We start from the raw sequence: 17,134 nt of genomic DNA, 5'->3' as shown, positions 1-17,134 counted from the left end.
ATGGTTCATAAATTCAAATTTTGACACACTATCCCCCTTGAATGTCTGAATCATATTCCCTTCACATCTTTGACTAGTGAAATCTTTGTCTTTTTCTTCCCATGATGTATTAATGGCTTCTTACCCCACTTCCCTCCTTAATCTCTCTTCCTCTATATGTTTTATCAAATTCTAAATTGTATTGTAGTTTTTTGGTATATGTATCATCACCCTAGTAGTTTTCAAGAACAGACACTACATTTTTGGTCTTTATGTTGTATTTTATATATATATATATATATATATATATATATATATATATGTATACATGTATATGTATATTGAGCACAGTAGGTGCTCAATAAATACTTGTTGAATTAAAAAAAAATAAAAAATTCAAATTTAACTTTCACCTACTACCCCCTTAACTAGTTCAGCTTTTCTCTTTTGAGGCTCATACTTTCACCCAGGAGCAGTGATGATACTATTTCCTCTCTTTCAAAAGTCTTCAGTTTCTTGCCTGGGACTTCATAATCTTTCATGATGCCATCTGTCTCTCTTTTGGAGGTATTGTTTGTTCCTCCTTCTGCCCGTGCCCTGTCCCCCCAATCCCCCATCAATAATCACCTGGAATGGGTAGAGACACGACTCAGATCCTGGATACAGGCCCCGAGAAAAGGTCTTTTCTGATGTCGTGTTGATATCTGTCTGCTTTTGGACCCCTCGTCTTGGAATCACCCACTGGGCCCAGAACTTACCTACTCTTCTGGCCATTACTAGACATTCTGTCACTCGATGGCACCTGTAGTTCAATATCACCTTTCCTTAGAGTAGAAGAGGCTGCTGCTTCCCGAGATTTAGCTCCTCTACTATGGGAATAACCTTATGCAAATCACTTGGCTCCAAATATTCTGTGGTCCCTCTTTTCTTCACTTTCTTCTGCCTTCTGACGTGTGGTAGGGCTCCTTTCTGTCTCTTCACATGCCTCTTCTTTGACTTCTCTTTGAAGCAATTCTATTCTTGTCAAGGACATGCCATTCTTCCCATCACCTGAACAGTGAGGAGTCTTTCCTCTATCGCTTTCACTTTCTCTCATAGCAACATCAGCCCCAAATTTGTGCCATACATAACTATTACTCAGCACCGGCAGAAACAGGGAGTGGGCTGACTGTGATGAATCAGCAATGTGAACATGGTTTGGGGATCAGCTAGTCAGAACCAGGTTATGTCACACCCAGGGCTTTGGGAAATCCACGAAGATCATGCTTGCCGGTGGTGTGATGGCTAGGTGGTGGGGCAAGGAGTACATTATTCAGTACGTGTTTGTTGGGGAGAACCTGTGGGGGAGACAAAGAAGCACTAGGAAAATTTCCTGGACTCAAGGCCTGCGTGGTGTTGGGGGTTGGGGCAGGAGGGTAAGAGGTTCGAAGAAGCTCTTAGACTATGAGATTTGGGAGAAGCCTCAGAGATCATCTGGTCTAGGAGCTCTTGGACTGGGGTCAATTAACTGGTTTACATGTTTATTAGTTGATGTTATTTGTTGTACTGTAGTCCAAATAAACCAGATGATGAAATGCCAATGCCATCTTTATGTTTTATGTTGCACTGTTTTTTGAAACCTCAGATACAATAACTATATTTCTCAAAATTAAAATAATAATAAATTTGTAGCAAATATAAAAAAGATTATAATGCAAGAAAGGGAAATCAAGTGGAACTTACATTTCAATTGAATTAAGTTATTTAAAAATATTTTGGTAACTGTATTTCAGTATAATTGGTTCCTATTATAATTTCATGTATTTTATTTTATACATTCAAAAACATTATTCGACAAAGGGATCCATAGGTTTCGCCAATATCACGTTGTCCAATGACACAAAAAGAGAATCTCTCCTCTAGTCCAATTTCTTTGTTTTCCAATTGAAGAAACTGAAATCCAGGAAGAGGGGTGGGGAAACAAGCATTTATGAAGTGTCTACTATGTGCTAGGCACTGTGCTAAGCTCTTTATACTTACCCTGTGAGGTAAGTGCTATTATTATCCCCATTTTATGGTTGAGGAAACTGAGGCAGACTGAGGTCAAATGACTTACCTAGGGTCACACAGCTAGTAAATGTCTGAAGCCAAATTTGAACTCAGGTCATCCTGACTCCAGGCCCAGTGCTCTATCCACTGTGTCACCTAGCTATGATTTTGTCATAGTTACAGAATCTAAGAAGAGCTGGGACATCAACAGGTCCAACCTTCTCATTTTACAGATAAGATATGTGTATTAGAAAGGCAGCACAGTATAGTGGATAGATTACTGGACATGGATTTGTGAAAGCCTGTGAAAGCCTTGCCCTTAAGCTGTGTGACCACAGGCAAATCACTTAACCTCTCTGAGCCTCAGTTTCCCCCGTGGTAAAAAATGGGAGTCACCTGTATCTGTATTCCTTCACAAGATTAGCATAGGGCTTAAGTGAGGTAATACATCTAAAACATTTTGCAGACTTTTTTTTAAAGCATTATGGGAACACCAGATGTTTTTACTATTATCTTCTTATAATCAGCGGGAAGAGGGGATGGAAAATTAGGACCGAGTGAGGCCTGTAGACAGACATCTTTGCTCTTGCCCCATAGAGTGGAGCAGATAGACTTAAATGCCACCAACACCTTTCTGGTGTACACGGAAGAAGACATGGGAGATATCTTGAAGATCAGGCTCTCCTGGGAGGGCACGTCTCAATCCTGGTACAACCTGTGGAAAGAACTGCGAAGCTATCTGTCGAAGCCCAACAATCCCGTGAGGGAGCTTCACATTAGGCGTATCCGGGTCAAATCTGGAGAAACCCAGAAGAAGTAAGTCAGCAGCTGGCTTTCCTCCCGTCAGAGCATTCCTGTCTCTTGTCTTCCTCACTCTTTCCAAACCTGTTTCCCCTCCCTTTTATGAGCTTCTCCAACCCCCAGGTAAAACAGCCATTATTAAAAAATATACCCTTATGGGGAAGGGCTTGCTTTATGAAACAAGGCAACGTTGCCAGCCTGGGGTGGGGATTTCAGTCGCTTTTAGGTTGGTGGGTCCTTACAGCAATTCTGAAAACCCAGGATGTGGGAGGTCATCTATTTCACTGCTGCCTTGGCCCCGAACTAAAGACCTGTTTGTTGTGTGCCAAGGGCCAAAGCTGATGGTTGGATCCCCAGCTCGCTCCAGGAAGATGTCTTGGATAGATATGGCTTCCCACCAGTAGTATCTCATTTTAAAAGCATCACTTTTCCCCTGAGTGTCCTGGGTTGCGATGTTGTTTCATTTTCAATCACCGGCATACCCAACTCCAGCTTCAGAAAGATATTGCCCACTTACAGGGCAGTCAGGCTCCATCTGGAATGGCAGGGTCAGATGGGTGGAGAATGCTCCGTCGGCTTCTGGCCAGCAGGTGCTGTGCAGCCCCTCCCCAGGAGCTGGTGCCATTTTCCTCTCAGGCTGGTTTGAAGGAGCCAGGCGCTTGTATAACACCTCATAATGCTTTGCTGCACTGCTCAAATGAGAAGTCTCATTTAAAAAATTTAAACCAGTTGTGTGTGTATGTCTGTGTGTGTAAGGCTGGGGGAATCTTGGAGGCCTTGCGTAAGAGGGGAGAACTTTTTTGTGGTTGACTCTCCAGAGCTTTAGAGAGGTCTTTGCAAACATTAGGAGAGCTGAAAGCCACCTTTGGATGCCTTCTGTGTTATGTTTAAGGGAAGCTCTTGTATTTTCCCTACTGTGTTTCTTTCCCCCCACCTCCCCCCCAAATGTTTGTATCCACAGACGCTAAATGCTCTGAGAGATGGGGGCAGAGAGGGATCCATGGGTTCTGCAAGTTAGGAAAGACTTCTTGGAGGAATCAGAACACGGTCTTAGAGATTGTGATCTTAGAGATTGTGTAAGATTTGGATGGGCAAAGAGGCAAGAGGAAGGCGTGCCAGGGAGAGGGAACATTTTGTAAAGTGAAGAGAAAGGAATGCTATGATTTATTCATGTAACCATGAGGGTCCTTGACTCACTAGAGGGAAGGGCACATGTTGGAGAAAACTGAAATGTAAGATAATGTTGTGAGAAATGGGGCCACATCAGGAAAAGTTTCTAAAACTAGGCATTTGATGCAATTATTGCTTGTCCTTTATTCTCGGAGAGGACCAATGGCATCAGGAAGCTGATGTCTTGACTTGCGAGTGAATTGGATTTAGGTGAGGCAGGGCTGTGTGCAGTCGTCAGCCTCACTTTCTCCTCTGGAGCCACCTGGATCCAGTGGCAAGAGACAGTTTAGGAAGACCGGAGATGGCCCAGGATGCAGTGAGAGACCTTGACCTTTTTAAAATTTTGATACAATAGAGAATTAAAGATACTCTTTTTTGGGGGGAGGAAGTTAATAGAGATTTCTAGATGCTTAGAGCTAGTAGGAACCTGAAGGATTATTGAGTTCAACCTGCTCATTTTGCAGATGAGGAAACTGAGACCCAGAGAGAGAGGAAGTTCAGAGTCATGTGGTTGGATAGTTAATGTTTAATTAGGTTGCTGTCTGTGTCTCTTTTTTCTTCCTTTCTTTTTGTTTTCTCCTCCTTCCTCCTTTGTCCATCTAATCCTGGTATATGCTCTCTTACTGATGCTGTCTTTCTTATTACTTAGCTACTGGCAGCACATTCTTGCGTTCTGGTCACAGCTGCTTTTCTTCTTTTTTATCCAGAATGACTTTCTGTGCTGAAGATCTGGAGCAAACTAGTATCTCTCCTGGCAAAGATCTCTGGTTTACCAAGTGCCGAGATGGCTGGAGAATAAAAAATCAGACCAGGTATGGTAGCTCTGCTTACTGTCCCTCCTGCTGTCCTTGTCCCTTGGGTTTTTCCTATAAGGTCTCTGGGACATGATGCTGTCCTTGGGATCTGGAATGAGCCTCAGAGGCCATCTAATCTAAGCCCCTCAATTGACTGACACGGAGACAAATAAAGCCCGTATGCATTGGCCTGCCCTAGATCACACAGCTGACATCAGAGTTGGCATTTAGCCTTCTGTCTCTAAAGCCAATTCTCTTTCCACTGGATCATGCTCATGGGATTTTTTCCTTTTAGTTAAAAATTGCCTAGCTAAAAGGAATTAAGAGACAAGATTAAGCCTACTTTCAAATATGATTTATGTTATGATAATGACAACCTCTTCCATTCACATTGTGTTTTGTAATTTTAAAAGTACTTTTACATTTACTGTTTTATTTGACCTCAAGCAGCCTGCCCTGTGGGGCAGGTAGAGTAAGTAGCACTATCTCTATTTTATAGTTTTAAATAAACTATATAGAAGTAACTTAATAAATACATTATGTTCATATAAATAAATACTAAGTATATATAAACAGGGGCAGATAGGTGAGGCAGTGGATAGATTGTAGAACCTGGACTCAGGAAGGCCTGAGTGCAAATTTGTCCTCAAATAATTACTAGCTATGTGACCCTGGACAAGTCAATTAACTTTGTTTGCCTCTGTTTCCTCATCTGTAAAATGAGCTGGAGAGGGAAAAGGCAAGCCACTCCATTATCTTTGCCAAAAATACCTTAAATGAAGTCATGAAGAGTCAGTGATGACTGAAAATGATTGAACAAAAAAAACCATTAATTCATAAAAATAAATAATAATTTAATAAATATACGATTATAAAATAACTATATTTTATAATTAGGGAGATTCACACTCAAGAGGGCAAATTAACTTCATAGTTGAGTTGGAGCCTGTCTTCTCTTTTCTTCATACTTCTTTCCTCTACTTCCCACTATGTCCCCATCTCCCAAGGGGAAAATATTTTTATAGATCTCTCCCCAGATTTTTTTGGGAAGGTATATTCAGTGGAGTGAGTGAGTGTGTGTGTATGTGTGTGTGTGTGGCCACTGTTGTGAAGATTTTAAAGTGGCAACCTTGAACTAGCAAATCATGGCCCTAGGGACTGCCTGGCCAGGTTATCCGTTTTCTCTTTCATGTATACTTATAATTGATATTAGTTCTTCATTCCCCACCCCTCACTCCCCCTCCCCCCATCCTCTTTAGAGATGAACTACACAATCTAAAGTTCTAAGCTTCCTTTGCAAAACAAAAAACCATAGAATGTTAGATCTGGAAGGGTCTTTGAAGATCAGCTCCCTCATTACAAGGGAAGAAACCGAGGATAGGGCAGATTTGTTGGTGGCAGAGTAGGTACCATAACCCACTGTCCTGATGATGGCCATTCCAGGGCTCTTTCTATTCTCCTATAGTGTAGTTACTAGTAAATATTTATATTTTTTGAATATAAACACCTATTTGTGTACTTGGGGTGATTCCCTGAAGGATAACCTTAAAGTCTTTTTCATAATAATTTCTGAATACTTGCCCCTTCCCCTTCAAAAACAAAACTGGGAAGACATCTATGAAAATATTTTCCCCTATGGATATGGGGAAGGTATTGGGAAGTGGAAGAAAAAACCCTGAATGAGGAGGTAGGAATCAGAAGGCCTTTGTGATAGACTTCACTTCACCAACAATTTGCTGTGTCCCCTTTAGCCTCCCTGGAGTGTATATCTCCTCAGCTCCAAAATAAAAGAGGTGATACTCACCCTACCTGCCTCACAGGGCTGAGTGGATGCAACAGGCTGCCTAGGTGGGCTTGGTGGATGGGGTGTTACCCTGTGTGTTGCTTGTGCATGTGTATGTATGTATGTCTATTGTTCGTCCATGTCTAAGTATGTATGCCTGTAGATTAAGGGAGAAGAGAAGGATGTTAGTGACCTGGTGCATTCTGGGAGCTAAGCAGAGAATGGTAGAATATGGTAGATGGTACATCCTGTTGTAGGAATGAATAGTGCCACGGTGTTTGTTACTGTCTCAAGCTTTCTGGGCTTTCTCTTTTCAGTTCAATCACAAATCTGCTCTAAGGCTCCTTTTGGACATCCTAGCCCCAGGAACCCACTACCATCCGACTTTGGGGAGAAAGTTACTGCTGAAGATCTACCCTGAGAGGAAGATCTCCTCCTGGCTGCTACCAGGAGGGCAGCTGACTGGCTGGGCTCAGGCCCCCTTCTCCCACGCCTGCTGTAATGGCAGGTGGGAGGGGAAGTCATCCATTACTGCAACTACCACTGCTCCTTAGGCTAGTACTAACCCTGACTAAACATTCGGTGGACCCGAGTGGAGGCTGAGTCTCAGTCCTGTCTACAAGCTTAATGTCTGTATGCTTTTCAGTGCGGGTGTGAAGTTCCTGGAGAATATCCGCCTGTGTTTTTAGTTGAGGGGAAACAGCCAATGTGAACTAACCCTTAATGGATTGAGACACTCTAAAAGACACACACACACACACACACACACACACACACACATATGTCCCAAGGTTTTTCTGGCTGGTGGTCTTTTCCCTAAGGGTCACTTCAGAAAAGAAGTCTTTCTGACATGATGGAACACCTGGGAAATGTTCTGTATTTCCACATAGAGGAGGAATCCCACGCAGAGGGGATGCTGAAGGGTTCTGGGCAGCTTTTGGTTGCACTGTCCCTATTCGCCCTGTTTGAGAAGTCCAGTCTCTCTTCTCACATGCTCTTGCAATGTCCAAAGGATCATTCAGTTGTTTATCCAACAGATGTTTATTGACTGCTAATTGTTGGTTGCATGACACTGAAGAAGTCACTTTCTCTGAGCCTCAGTCTCCACATCTGAAAAGAATGGGTTAGATTAGATGATCAATAAAGCCCTGTCTAGCTCTGGCATTCAGTGGCTGTATGAGATGCAAATATGTATAAGGCATGTATCCCGGAGGCCATAAGCTGTCTCTTTACAGGACCTATGGCAAATAATGTATTGACATGCCAATCATCATCAAGGGTGCTGGCCTTTTTTTTTTTTTCCTTTTGGAGGGCAATTGGGGTTAAGTAACTTGCCCAAGGTTACACGGCTAGTTTTTTTTGTGTGGGTGTTAAGTGTCTGAGGCCGGAACCAAACTCAGGACCTCCTGACTCCAGGGCCAGCGCTTTACTCACTGCACCACCTAGCCGCCCCTGGCCTTTTTTTTTATACTAGAAAATACAGCTGGTTAAATTTCAAAGCAAATTTTTTTTAATCATTCAGGGGTATGGAAAATACTGCATTTATTAAACATGTCTATATATGCAAAAGTCAACATAGGTCAAGGAAACTTGGATCCAGGAGTTACAGATAGGCTTATTTAAATCTTGTTTTTGCTTTTTTTTGAGGGGGTAAGGTAGGGCAATTGGGGTTAAGTGACTTACCCAAGGTCACATGGCTAGTTTTGGGTTAAGTGTCAGAGGTCGGATTTGAACTCAAGTCCTCCTGACTCCAGGGCCCTTACTCTATTCACTGCCACCTAGCCACCCCAAGGCTTATTTAAATCTTGGTCTTTCTTTGCACTTGAGGCTCCTTCCTCCAAAGATTTTATATTTCCAGGTGTGCCTCTCCAGTGCAGAATTTCCTAGAAAAACTTCCATATGATAGACAATAAAAAGAAGATATCTTAGAGTTTATATTTCTTCATCATTTTTAAACTTTTTTTTTTTTTTTAAAGCAATTGGGTTAAGTAACTTGCTCAAGGTTACACGGCCAGTTATTTTGTGTGGGTGTTAAGTGTCTGAGGCCAGAACCGATCCTGGGTCTTCCGACTCCAGGGCCGGCGCTCTTACTCACTGAACCACCTGGCCACCCCATTTTTAAACTTTTCAAAGAACAACTCCATAAGTGACCTTTTTTGATTCTTACAAGAGTTGGAGAGAGCAGATACTATTTTGCCGATTTTACAGATGAAGAAACTAAGATTCAGAGAGGTTGTTGGTATCTCATATTATTTGATGGTGATACCAGTCTCATAACCCAGAGATCCTGGCCCATCATTGAGGGCTTCTGTCTCTATACCTTAATGTTAAGATTTGGGATGGAATTATGCAGTCTTTCCCTCCTGAAATGCTCCAAATGTGATGGGCAGGGGCTCTTTTCCATTGTCACCTTGAATTCAGAGCCTATATATGTTACCAGAAGATCATAACCTATGGTTAAGAGGCTGGGATGCTTTTTGATCTCCAAAAAGGAAGGGGAGGTATGTGTGTGTGTGTGTGTGTGTGTGTGTGTGTGTGATGACTGAGAGAGACAGAGAGAGACACATAGAGACAGAGACAGGAGGAGAGGTACTGGATGGGATTGAACATATTTTCTTTGGGCTCTGGTTTCTAAAGGACAGTGGGTTACCCTGCATGATGCCAAAGGTGTGTTTTTGTTCAGTGCACAGGCTTTTTAGAGACCCCTTTCAGTCAACTTTTCATTTTTGCTGGGTTTCCAATTTGTGTGTCTCTCTCTTGTTAGGTTTTGTGTCTGCTCTCTAACCAAAGTCAAGCTTGCATTCCAAGATGTCCATCTTGCTTGGTAGGGCTTGGGTAATGGAAATGTTTGAAGTTGATTTCCAGGGAATGCATCCTCACTGGCCATGTATTTATGCAGTTGGCTTAAAGCCTTATTTGTATATAATGATGTTTTGTATGCTGCCTAGAACACTATTTATTTCTCAGATGTATATAATGTACAAAGAAGAGATAGATGTTTTGGGTTAATTAGTTATTGCTTTGGGACTAACATATTTGGTACTTTTTTATATAAAGTCCTACAGGTAATAAAACATTATTTGATTCTGAAAAGTCTAGCAATTCTCTTTTTAAAAGTCTGAAATGGATCATGGTTCTTCCACCGAAGTGTGAGTTGCCATGAAGGGTGATTTAATAACAATTGTTTTTAAGTATTTGAATTATGATATTCTTTGATGAATTCATTCATGGATGAACCAGTTATTGCTTTTTAAAGTATTCCACTGCATAATTGTTGCAGATTTTATGTCAAAATTTTCACAAAAATGTAGAATGTCACCATTATGTTAAGCTTTAAAAAATTTGTGCTGGTGAAACTGAAAAATCATTTATTACTAAACTATCTTTGGTACAAGATTAAGATACACAGAATACTCATGAATATATGTTAAAATTGAATACTGACAATCAGCTTGGGCTGAGAATTCTAGGCTCATGCCTTGCAATATGTGAGAGACAAATGTGTATCCATATGCCTTTGGTGAATATATTGCTGTTCTGTTTACCTCTTATGCAGCTTGAGGAACAGAATTATACCATGTGAGGGCGGCTAGGTGGCAGCGAATAGAGCACTGGCCCTGGAATCAGAAAGACCTGAGTTCAAATCTGGTCTCAGACACTTAACACTTACTAGCCTTGTGACCTTGAGCAAGTCACTTAACCCCAATTGTCCTACCTTCCCCTCTCCAAAAAGCAAAAAAAAAAAAGAATTATACCATGTGGTGATTACTCAATGAAAGGTTATATAAACCAATTTTTGGAATGAAAAAACAGGATGGAATGATTATATGCAGAAATAAGGTACTTTCTCTGGAGACAGAACATAAGGACAAAGGCTTGAATTTTCCATATGGGAAACTTAGGTTAGATATAAAGAAGGACTTGACAAGGTTTTTGGACCCTAAAAGTAACCAAACGAGGAAGGATCTCTTTCCAAGGAGGCCCTTAAACTGGGGGATGTCACCCATTTTTTTTTTAACAATTTGGGGTGCAACTAGGTGGTGCAGTGAATAGAGCACCAGCTTTGGAGTCAGAAGGACCTGAATTCAAATCTGGCTTCAGACACTTTTTAGCTGTGTGATCTTGGGCAAATCACTTAACCCCAAATGCCTTGCCTTCCCTGCTCAAAAAAACAAAACAAAACAAACAACAAAACATGCCACAAATTGAGTTTGTTTTGTCCTGGAGTCAAAATTTTGAAATACAATTTGTTTTGGGCCCCCTCTGATGATCCTTTTTGCAAGCCTCACTCACTTTTCAGTGCCTCCTTCCCAAGCTCCCCAGGGCCTTCCTGCTGCTCTAAATCTCCTGCTGGGACATTCTTCTTAGGTTTGCCGGGTCCCCTACAGTACCCCTGGAGCTAAGATGATCCCCCCCACCCCTTTCCACTCAATCCAATCTTCAATTCCTTCTGTGTAGGACAGCAATTTGCTTGAACTAATCCTCAGTCATTATGATCCTTAAACACTCTCAATGCTATTTTCTTTTTCTTTTTTTCCTAAATTAAATTTTCTTTCTTTAAAAAAAATAAACCTGATAGGCGTCAACTTATACAAAGAACAGAAAAGAGGACTGTGTATGAAAATGAACATTGTGTGGGCTTGTGGGCTTTTTATGCATACAATACGTTTAATACTGTAATACAAACATTGACCTGCTTGTTTATGTCTTCTGAACTTCTGATGATTTTTCCCTTCTATGTGTCCAGGCATTCTCTTGTAACAATAACTATAATTAAAGGTGCATATACATACACACATATCATATCACGTCACATCACATCACATATTACTTGTGTGTGAAATGTGTATGTCACTGAACCTCTATCTTGCCAATCAACTCTCTGCTACCTTTTTCTTGGCAATCTCATTCCTTCCTATAGTTTAAACTACAGTTATCCCTTCTACATTGTGACTTTCTCCATCATGGTTTCAATATATTGGGGGTCAGCATAAGAAATTAAATGAGAATTTTTGAGTTTTGAGAAAACTGCAGATGAAAGGCAAAGGTCAGCATGACAGAAAAATTTAGAAATTCAGAAATGCATAAAATACATGTATAGTATTGTATAATATCAACTATTTTATCTCTTAATACTGTGTGCACCCCAAAAACTGTGTGCAACAGAAATCCTTACCTAAATAAAACTCAGAGGTTTCTCAAGGTAGGAAGCAGAAAAGAATGGTTTAATAAGATCTCAAGAAAGGGCCACCCTCCTGACAAATGGTCAGGGAGGAGAAGCAATTTACAAAAGGAAATAGCAAAGTTATAAAGCCCTAAGGTCGAATTCTCCCCCACCCCTCTCCTGACCCTTTTCTTCCATTGGCTGGAAGTTAGGTGTACAATCTAAGCACGGCAATCTACCTCAAATACTGGAACAAGGAAACAGTAAATCACCCAATGTACCCAATGTTTGAGAAAGCGCTTCTGTCCTTATTTGGCATATCTTGTGCTGAGGTAGCACTGGGTAGGGTCTCCATTGCTCTAAGTCCCAGATTCCTGCAAGGTCAGGTGACCTCTAAACTTAGGCCTAGTGGATGCTGAAGCCACTCTAGATTTGATTTTTCAGAATGGAGAAACTTCACTGCAAATTATCCCTCACAATACCATAATAATTCTGACTTCTTCTCTGGTATGAAGAGAGGGCCAAAAAATTTTACACAAACTTTCCAGATTGTGGGGATCTGCACTCCTAAGCACACTGATGTGGAAGGGATAACTGTATATAAGATCTCCAACATGGTTTAGTGGATAGAGCACTGGGCCTAGAATCAGGAAGACCTGAGTTTAAATTCAGTCTCAGGTAACTACTAACTGTGTGACCCTGATCAAGTCACTTAACCTTGTTTGCCTTAATCCACTGGAAAAGGAAATGGCAAACCTCTCTCTCGGATTCTTGCCAAGAGAACCCCACGGATGGTATTGACCTGCTGTGATCCACAGTGTCATGAAAAGTTGTACACAACTGAATGACTAGCCAACAGCAATAAGAACGCAACCTAGTTATTTTACTAATACTTGGAACTCAACGTGTAGCTAGGTTGAGATGAATGTAACTTTGAATAAGGTGAAGTTTGATTTAGTGCAAATTGTTAAATCATGTCACATTTAAGGGGAGCCAAATTTGAATTTGTAAGTGACACATGTAAAGTAATTGAAGGTTTTAACACACTGCTGTGATGTCAGTCTGCTCTGACCCACTATCTTGCATGGATGTGTTGTGCTGCTGTGTACACATGATATTGCCAAATTAACACAATTTAAAACTGTTCATTTTTTTAAAAAGAGCCCGAAGAAAATGGACAAAAGGAAGAATTCTTCAGATGGAAACACTACCAGATCCCCCCAAAAAGGGGCTTGCTATTACATTAGAACAAAAATTTGATATAATTGAATAACATGAACATGGTCACAGCAACTCTAAAATATGAGATGTTGGAGTACCTAAATTCATTGTATGGAATAAGATAAAACATGAAGGATGAATAAGAGACAAAGGCACAGTCTCATCCACCTTTGGAGATCTTCAAACAATTACAAGGAATAAAGGTGCATTACAATGATAGAAATGGAGTGTCTTTTTAGATGTATGGATTGAAATTGCATTTAAAAATGCATTCCTCTTAGCAGGACAAAAATTTCAAGTTTATTTAAGAAAGTAAAAGAAAATGTAAATGAAGTATACAGTGAAGAAACTTTTATTGCAAGTGTTGGCTTGTTTGCTTAAAAAAATCAAATTTGGGGTGGTTAGGTAGCACAGTGAATAGAGCACCAGGCCTGGAGTCAGGAGTATCTGAGTTCAAATGCGACCTCAGACACTTGACACACTTACTAGCTGTGTGACCTTGGGCAAGTCACTTAAACCCAAATGCCCTACCTTCCCCCCTCCAAAAAAACAAACAAAAAGAAAATAACTCCCAAAATAAAATCTAGTTGCATAGTGTTAAGACTACTAGAGAGGTGGTGGGTGCAGAGGAGATGGCCGAGCACAGATGTGGGCATGGCAGCTAAATGTCTTGACGTTTTGAAGAAAATAATTTAAGAAATTTTTAATGGGGATGAAATAGGCTTATTTTGGGAAAGGATGCCTTCTAGAGCTTACTTTTTTTTTTTTTTTTGCTTTTTGGAGGGCAATTGGGGTTAAGTAACTTGCCCAAGGTCACACGGCTAGTTTTCGTGTGTGTGGTAAGTGCCTGAGGTTGTATTTGAACTCAGGTCCTCCCAATTTCAGGGCTGGTGCTCTACTCACTACACCACCTAGCCACCCCTAGAACTTACATTTCTAAGAAACAAACACTCAACCAGAATTTAAAGGATCTATGGACTGGCCAACACTTTCTTTGGGAGGTACTACAGACACAGATTTTACATAAAAACCGATGCTCTTTTTTGTTCAGTCATGTCCAACTCTTTGTGAGCCCATGGAACATTGCACGCCAATACTACTTATGGGGTTTTCTTGGCAAAGATACTAGAGTGGTTTTGTCATTTCCTTCTCCAATGGATTAAAGCAAACATTAAGTGACTTACCCAGGGTCATACAGCTAGTCAATGGCTGAGGTAGAATTTGAATTCAGATCTTCCTCAGTGCAGGCCCAGAACTCTATCCACTGAGCCATCTAACTACCTCAAAACTTCTTTATCAGCTGGCAAGCTCTGAGTTGCTACAGTCATCAATCTTCTGTTCTTTGGCAGTCAAACAAGAAAGCGTGGGTGACTAAAGTTGTTTTCAGAGTCTAGTTTTCAAGCTATTCTTACCTTCATATTGAAAAATATTGCAAGTACAACAATATTGGGTTTAATGCATTACTGATTTTAGGTAACGCCCCAGGTCATCCAACTATCCAGGTTCATCATGTGAGAATGTGAGCGTGCAAATTTGCTGAGATGAGGATTAATCTCTCTGTACCCACTAGAGTATATATGAAGATTTAAAGAAAGAGAAGACTGTTCAGGCTATGCTGCTAAAAGATTTTAATGACATTAATGACATTTGCATCATATCATTTATGCAGGCTAATATTTATTTAGTAATTGTTTAATTTTTAAAATTTTGTTTTCTATAATTGTTGCTTTGTCATAAATTTGTGTCAGAAATTCTTTTTCTTCTTTGCTATTATATTGTATTAATAAACTGATACCAATTTTAAAAAATTTCGTTGCCTATTTCTACTGGGCTGGAATCAATGACCATATTTTACATTTATGTATAACTTCAAGTAGTGGGATTTTTGAATAGTCCAATCACTTCCTGGGATTCATTATTCACACGAATCAGGACTTAGTTGGAAATTTAAACCCAAATTGATTTCCTTTCCCAAAACTTGTTCTTTCTTTTGATTTCACTATTTCTGTCAGAGGCACTGCATTTTACATCATCTTTCATTTAGAAATCTTTACCTTTTCTTTTTCTCTTCCCTCTCCTTTCTTGGCTACTCAATTATAATTACTTACCACCTGCCATGTAGGCCTTATGTTTTCTACCCAGCATGCAATTTTCCCATTCTCTCCATCTTCTGATGTAATCTCCATCATTAAAGCTTCCTCAAATATCATTCCCTCCCCCAAATCCTCACTAATCCTCCTCACCAGGTGGCAATAACCTTTTCCCTTCTAAGTCTCACACTGGGTTTACCTGAACTTATTAAAATACTTAAATGGATGCTCATCAACTTGAGAATTTCCTCCAAATATGCAGATTGAAATCCATCCATGAGTGCCCATCTGCGTCACTCTTATTCATGTCCTCAAATACATTTTGTCATAGGGTTCACTCAGTATACTGGAGGCCTTTCTTATTTGAAATTATCTGTCTGTAACATGAAAGGATTAGACTGGACCCTTCAGCTCTAAAGCTATGCTACCATGATCTTGTGTATTATGGTATGTGTGTATCATATCCTTCAATGAATGATAATTTCTATGAGAGCAGAGGGCATGTCTTATCTAAACTGTGAATCCTCCCCATTCCCAACGTATAACATGGTACTTTATGTTCATTTGGGTTTTAATAAACATTTGTATATTGAATTGAATGGCAGTTTTTCCTCATTCAGGGAAAAAAAAAGTTACTTTATCTCATCTTTTTTTGTTTTAAATTTAACTTTTATTTTCAGTTCCATCTTTTCTCCCTCTCTCCATTCTTTCCTCCATCCATCAAGAAGACAAGAAATATGAAAGCCATTATGCGTTTACAGATGTGCAAAACATATATTTCCACATTAGCCATCTAACTAGCTTATCCATGATAGTGGTAAGTCCCCTTTCTTTGAAATCGCCTTCTTTTTCATTTTTTTTTTTTGTATATTTTGAGTTCCTTTTTAAACCAAACTAGGTGATTCATAACTAGGTTTTCTGCTGAGAGAAATTCTCTCTTAAAGGGGTTATGACTTACTTTCTCTTTGAAAACATTTTAAAACTAGTTGATACAAATCTAGAAGGGATAGTGAACACACTGGAATCCAAAAGGATCTTGAAAGGGTAGAAAGAGAGGTCAAATCTAATAAAATGAAATTTATTAGGGGAACACTTGGGCTCAGAATATCAGCATTGCAAGTACAAGATTAGAAACATGTGGCTGGACAGCATATTCAGATGAAAAAGAGCTGGATTTTTTCCCCCAGTGGACTCCAAGGTCAGTGTGACTCAATGATGAGACATGGCAGCCAAAAAGGCTTATGTTTTTTTTTTTGGGGGGGGGGGGAGAGGAGAAGTGTTCCATAACTGTGATTTCTCATGTGTTGCAGATCAACTTATTTTAGGGAGCTGCTGGGACACTGAGAAGTTAAGTGACTTGCTCATAGTCCCCTAGCTAGTCTATAATGGGGACAGAACTTACCCTTGGGTCTTCCTGACACTAAGGGCAGTCCACTATCAATGCCATGCTGATTCATTGCAAGTGCTGCTTATATTGATGGCAACACAGTGTCTTGAACAAGGAAGGTTATAGTCCTATTGCCCTGGTCAGGGCATACCTAGAGAGTTATTTTTAGTTTTGAGTGTTGAATTTTAGGAATGACATTGGAAAACTTGGGAGCATGCAAGGGAGGTCAACAAGATGGTGAGTGAACTGGTGGCAAGGCTATAGCAGAAGTTGCTAGAGGTGCTTAGACTGGCAAAAAGAAGGTTGGAAGCAGACATTTGGAAATCTGTAATGTTGACTAGTGCTTTGTTTGGTCCCCAGAGAGCGGAATTAGGGGCGATGGGTAGAAAGTGCAGAGAGGCGGGTTTCAACCTACATGAGGAAAAACTTGCTAATGGTTAGAGCTGTGCAAAAGTGACATGGGCTGTGTTGGGAAGCGAGCTTCTCATTCTTACATTTTGTCATAGGGTTCACTCTGTACTGGAGGCCTTTCTCATTTGAAATTATCTGTCTGTAAAATGAAAGGGTTGGACTGGAGCATTTCTAAGGATCCTTCAGCTCTAAAGCTATGCTACCATGATCTTGTGTATTATGGTATTTGTGTATCATATCCCCCAATAAATGATAATTTCTTTCCTTCCTTCCTTCCTTCCTTCCTTCCTTCCTTCCTTCCTTCCT

The 17,134-nt window shown here is 40.3% G+C and overlaps 2 protein-coding genes across 2 annotated transcripts in view; one reads left to right on the top strand and one right to left on the bottom strand.

Annotated features, from left to right (window-relative positions):
• The window catches only part of LIPG (lipase G, endothelial type), a 34,292-nt gene extending 22,939 nt beyond the window's left edge, over window positions 1-11,353 (top strand). Inside the window, exons 8-10 of the mRNA XM_069104376.1 lie at window positions 2,605-2,823; window positions 4,686-4,790; window positions 6,873-11,353. Of these exons, the coding sequence (XP_068960477.1) occupies window positions 2,605-2,823; window positions 4,686-4,790; window positions 6,873-6,894 (346 nt within the window). The 3' untranslated portion in view covers window positions 6,895-11,353. The remainder of the gene's footprint in view (window positions 1-2,604; window positions 2,824-4,685; window positions 4,791-6,872) is intronic.
• The window catches only part of RPL17 (ribosomal protein L17), a 312,553-nt gene that overhangs the window by 102,145 nt on the left and 193,274 nt on the right, over window positions 1-17,134 (bottom strand). The window lies entirely within an intron of this gene.

The sequence above is a fragment of the Petaurus breviceps genome, unplaced genomic scaffold (assembly GCF_028583685.1).
Source record: "Petaurus breviceps papuanus isolate PSGF00001 unplaced genomic scaffold, PetGlider_PUasm1.0 131, whole genome shotgun sequence".
Lineage (NCBI taxonomy): Eukaryota > Metazoa > Chordata > Mammalia > Diprotodontia > Petauridae > Petaurus > Petaurus breviceps.
The sequence above is the reverse complement of the archived record's forward strand: the minus strand, read 5'-3'. Positions and strand labels throughout refer to the sequence as shown.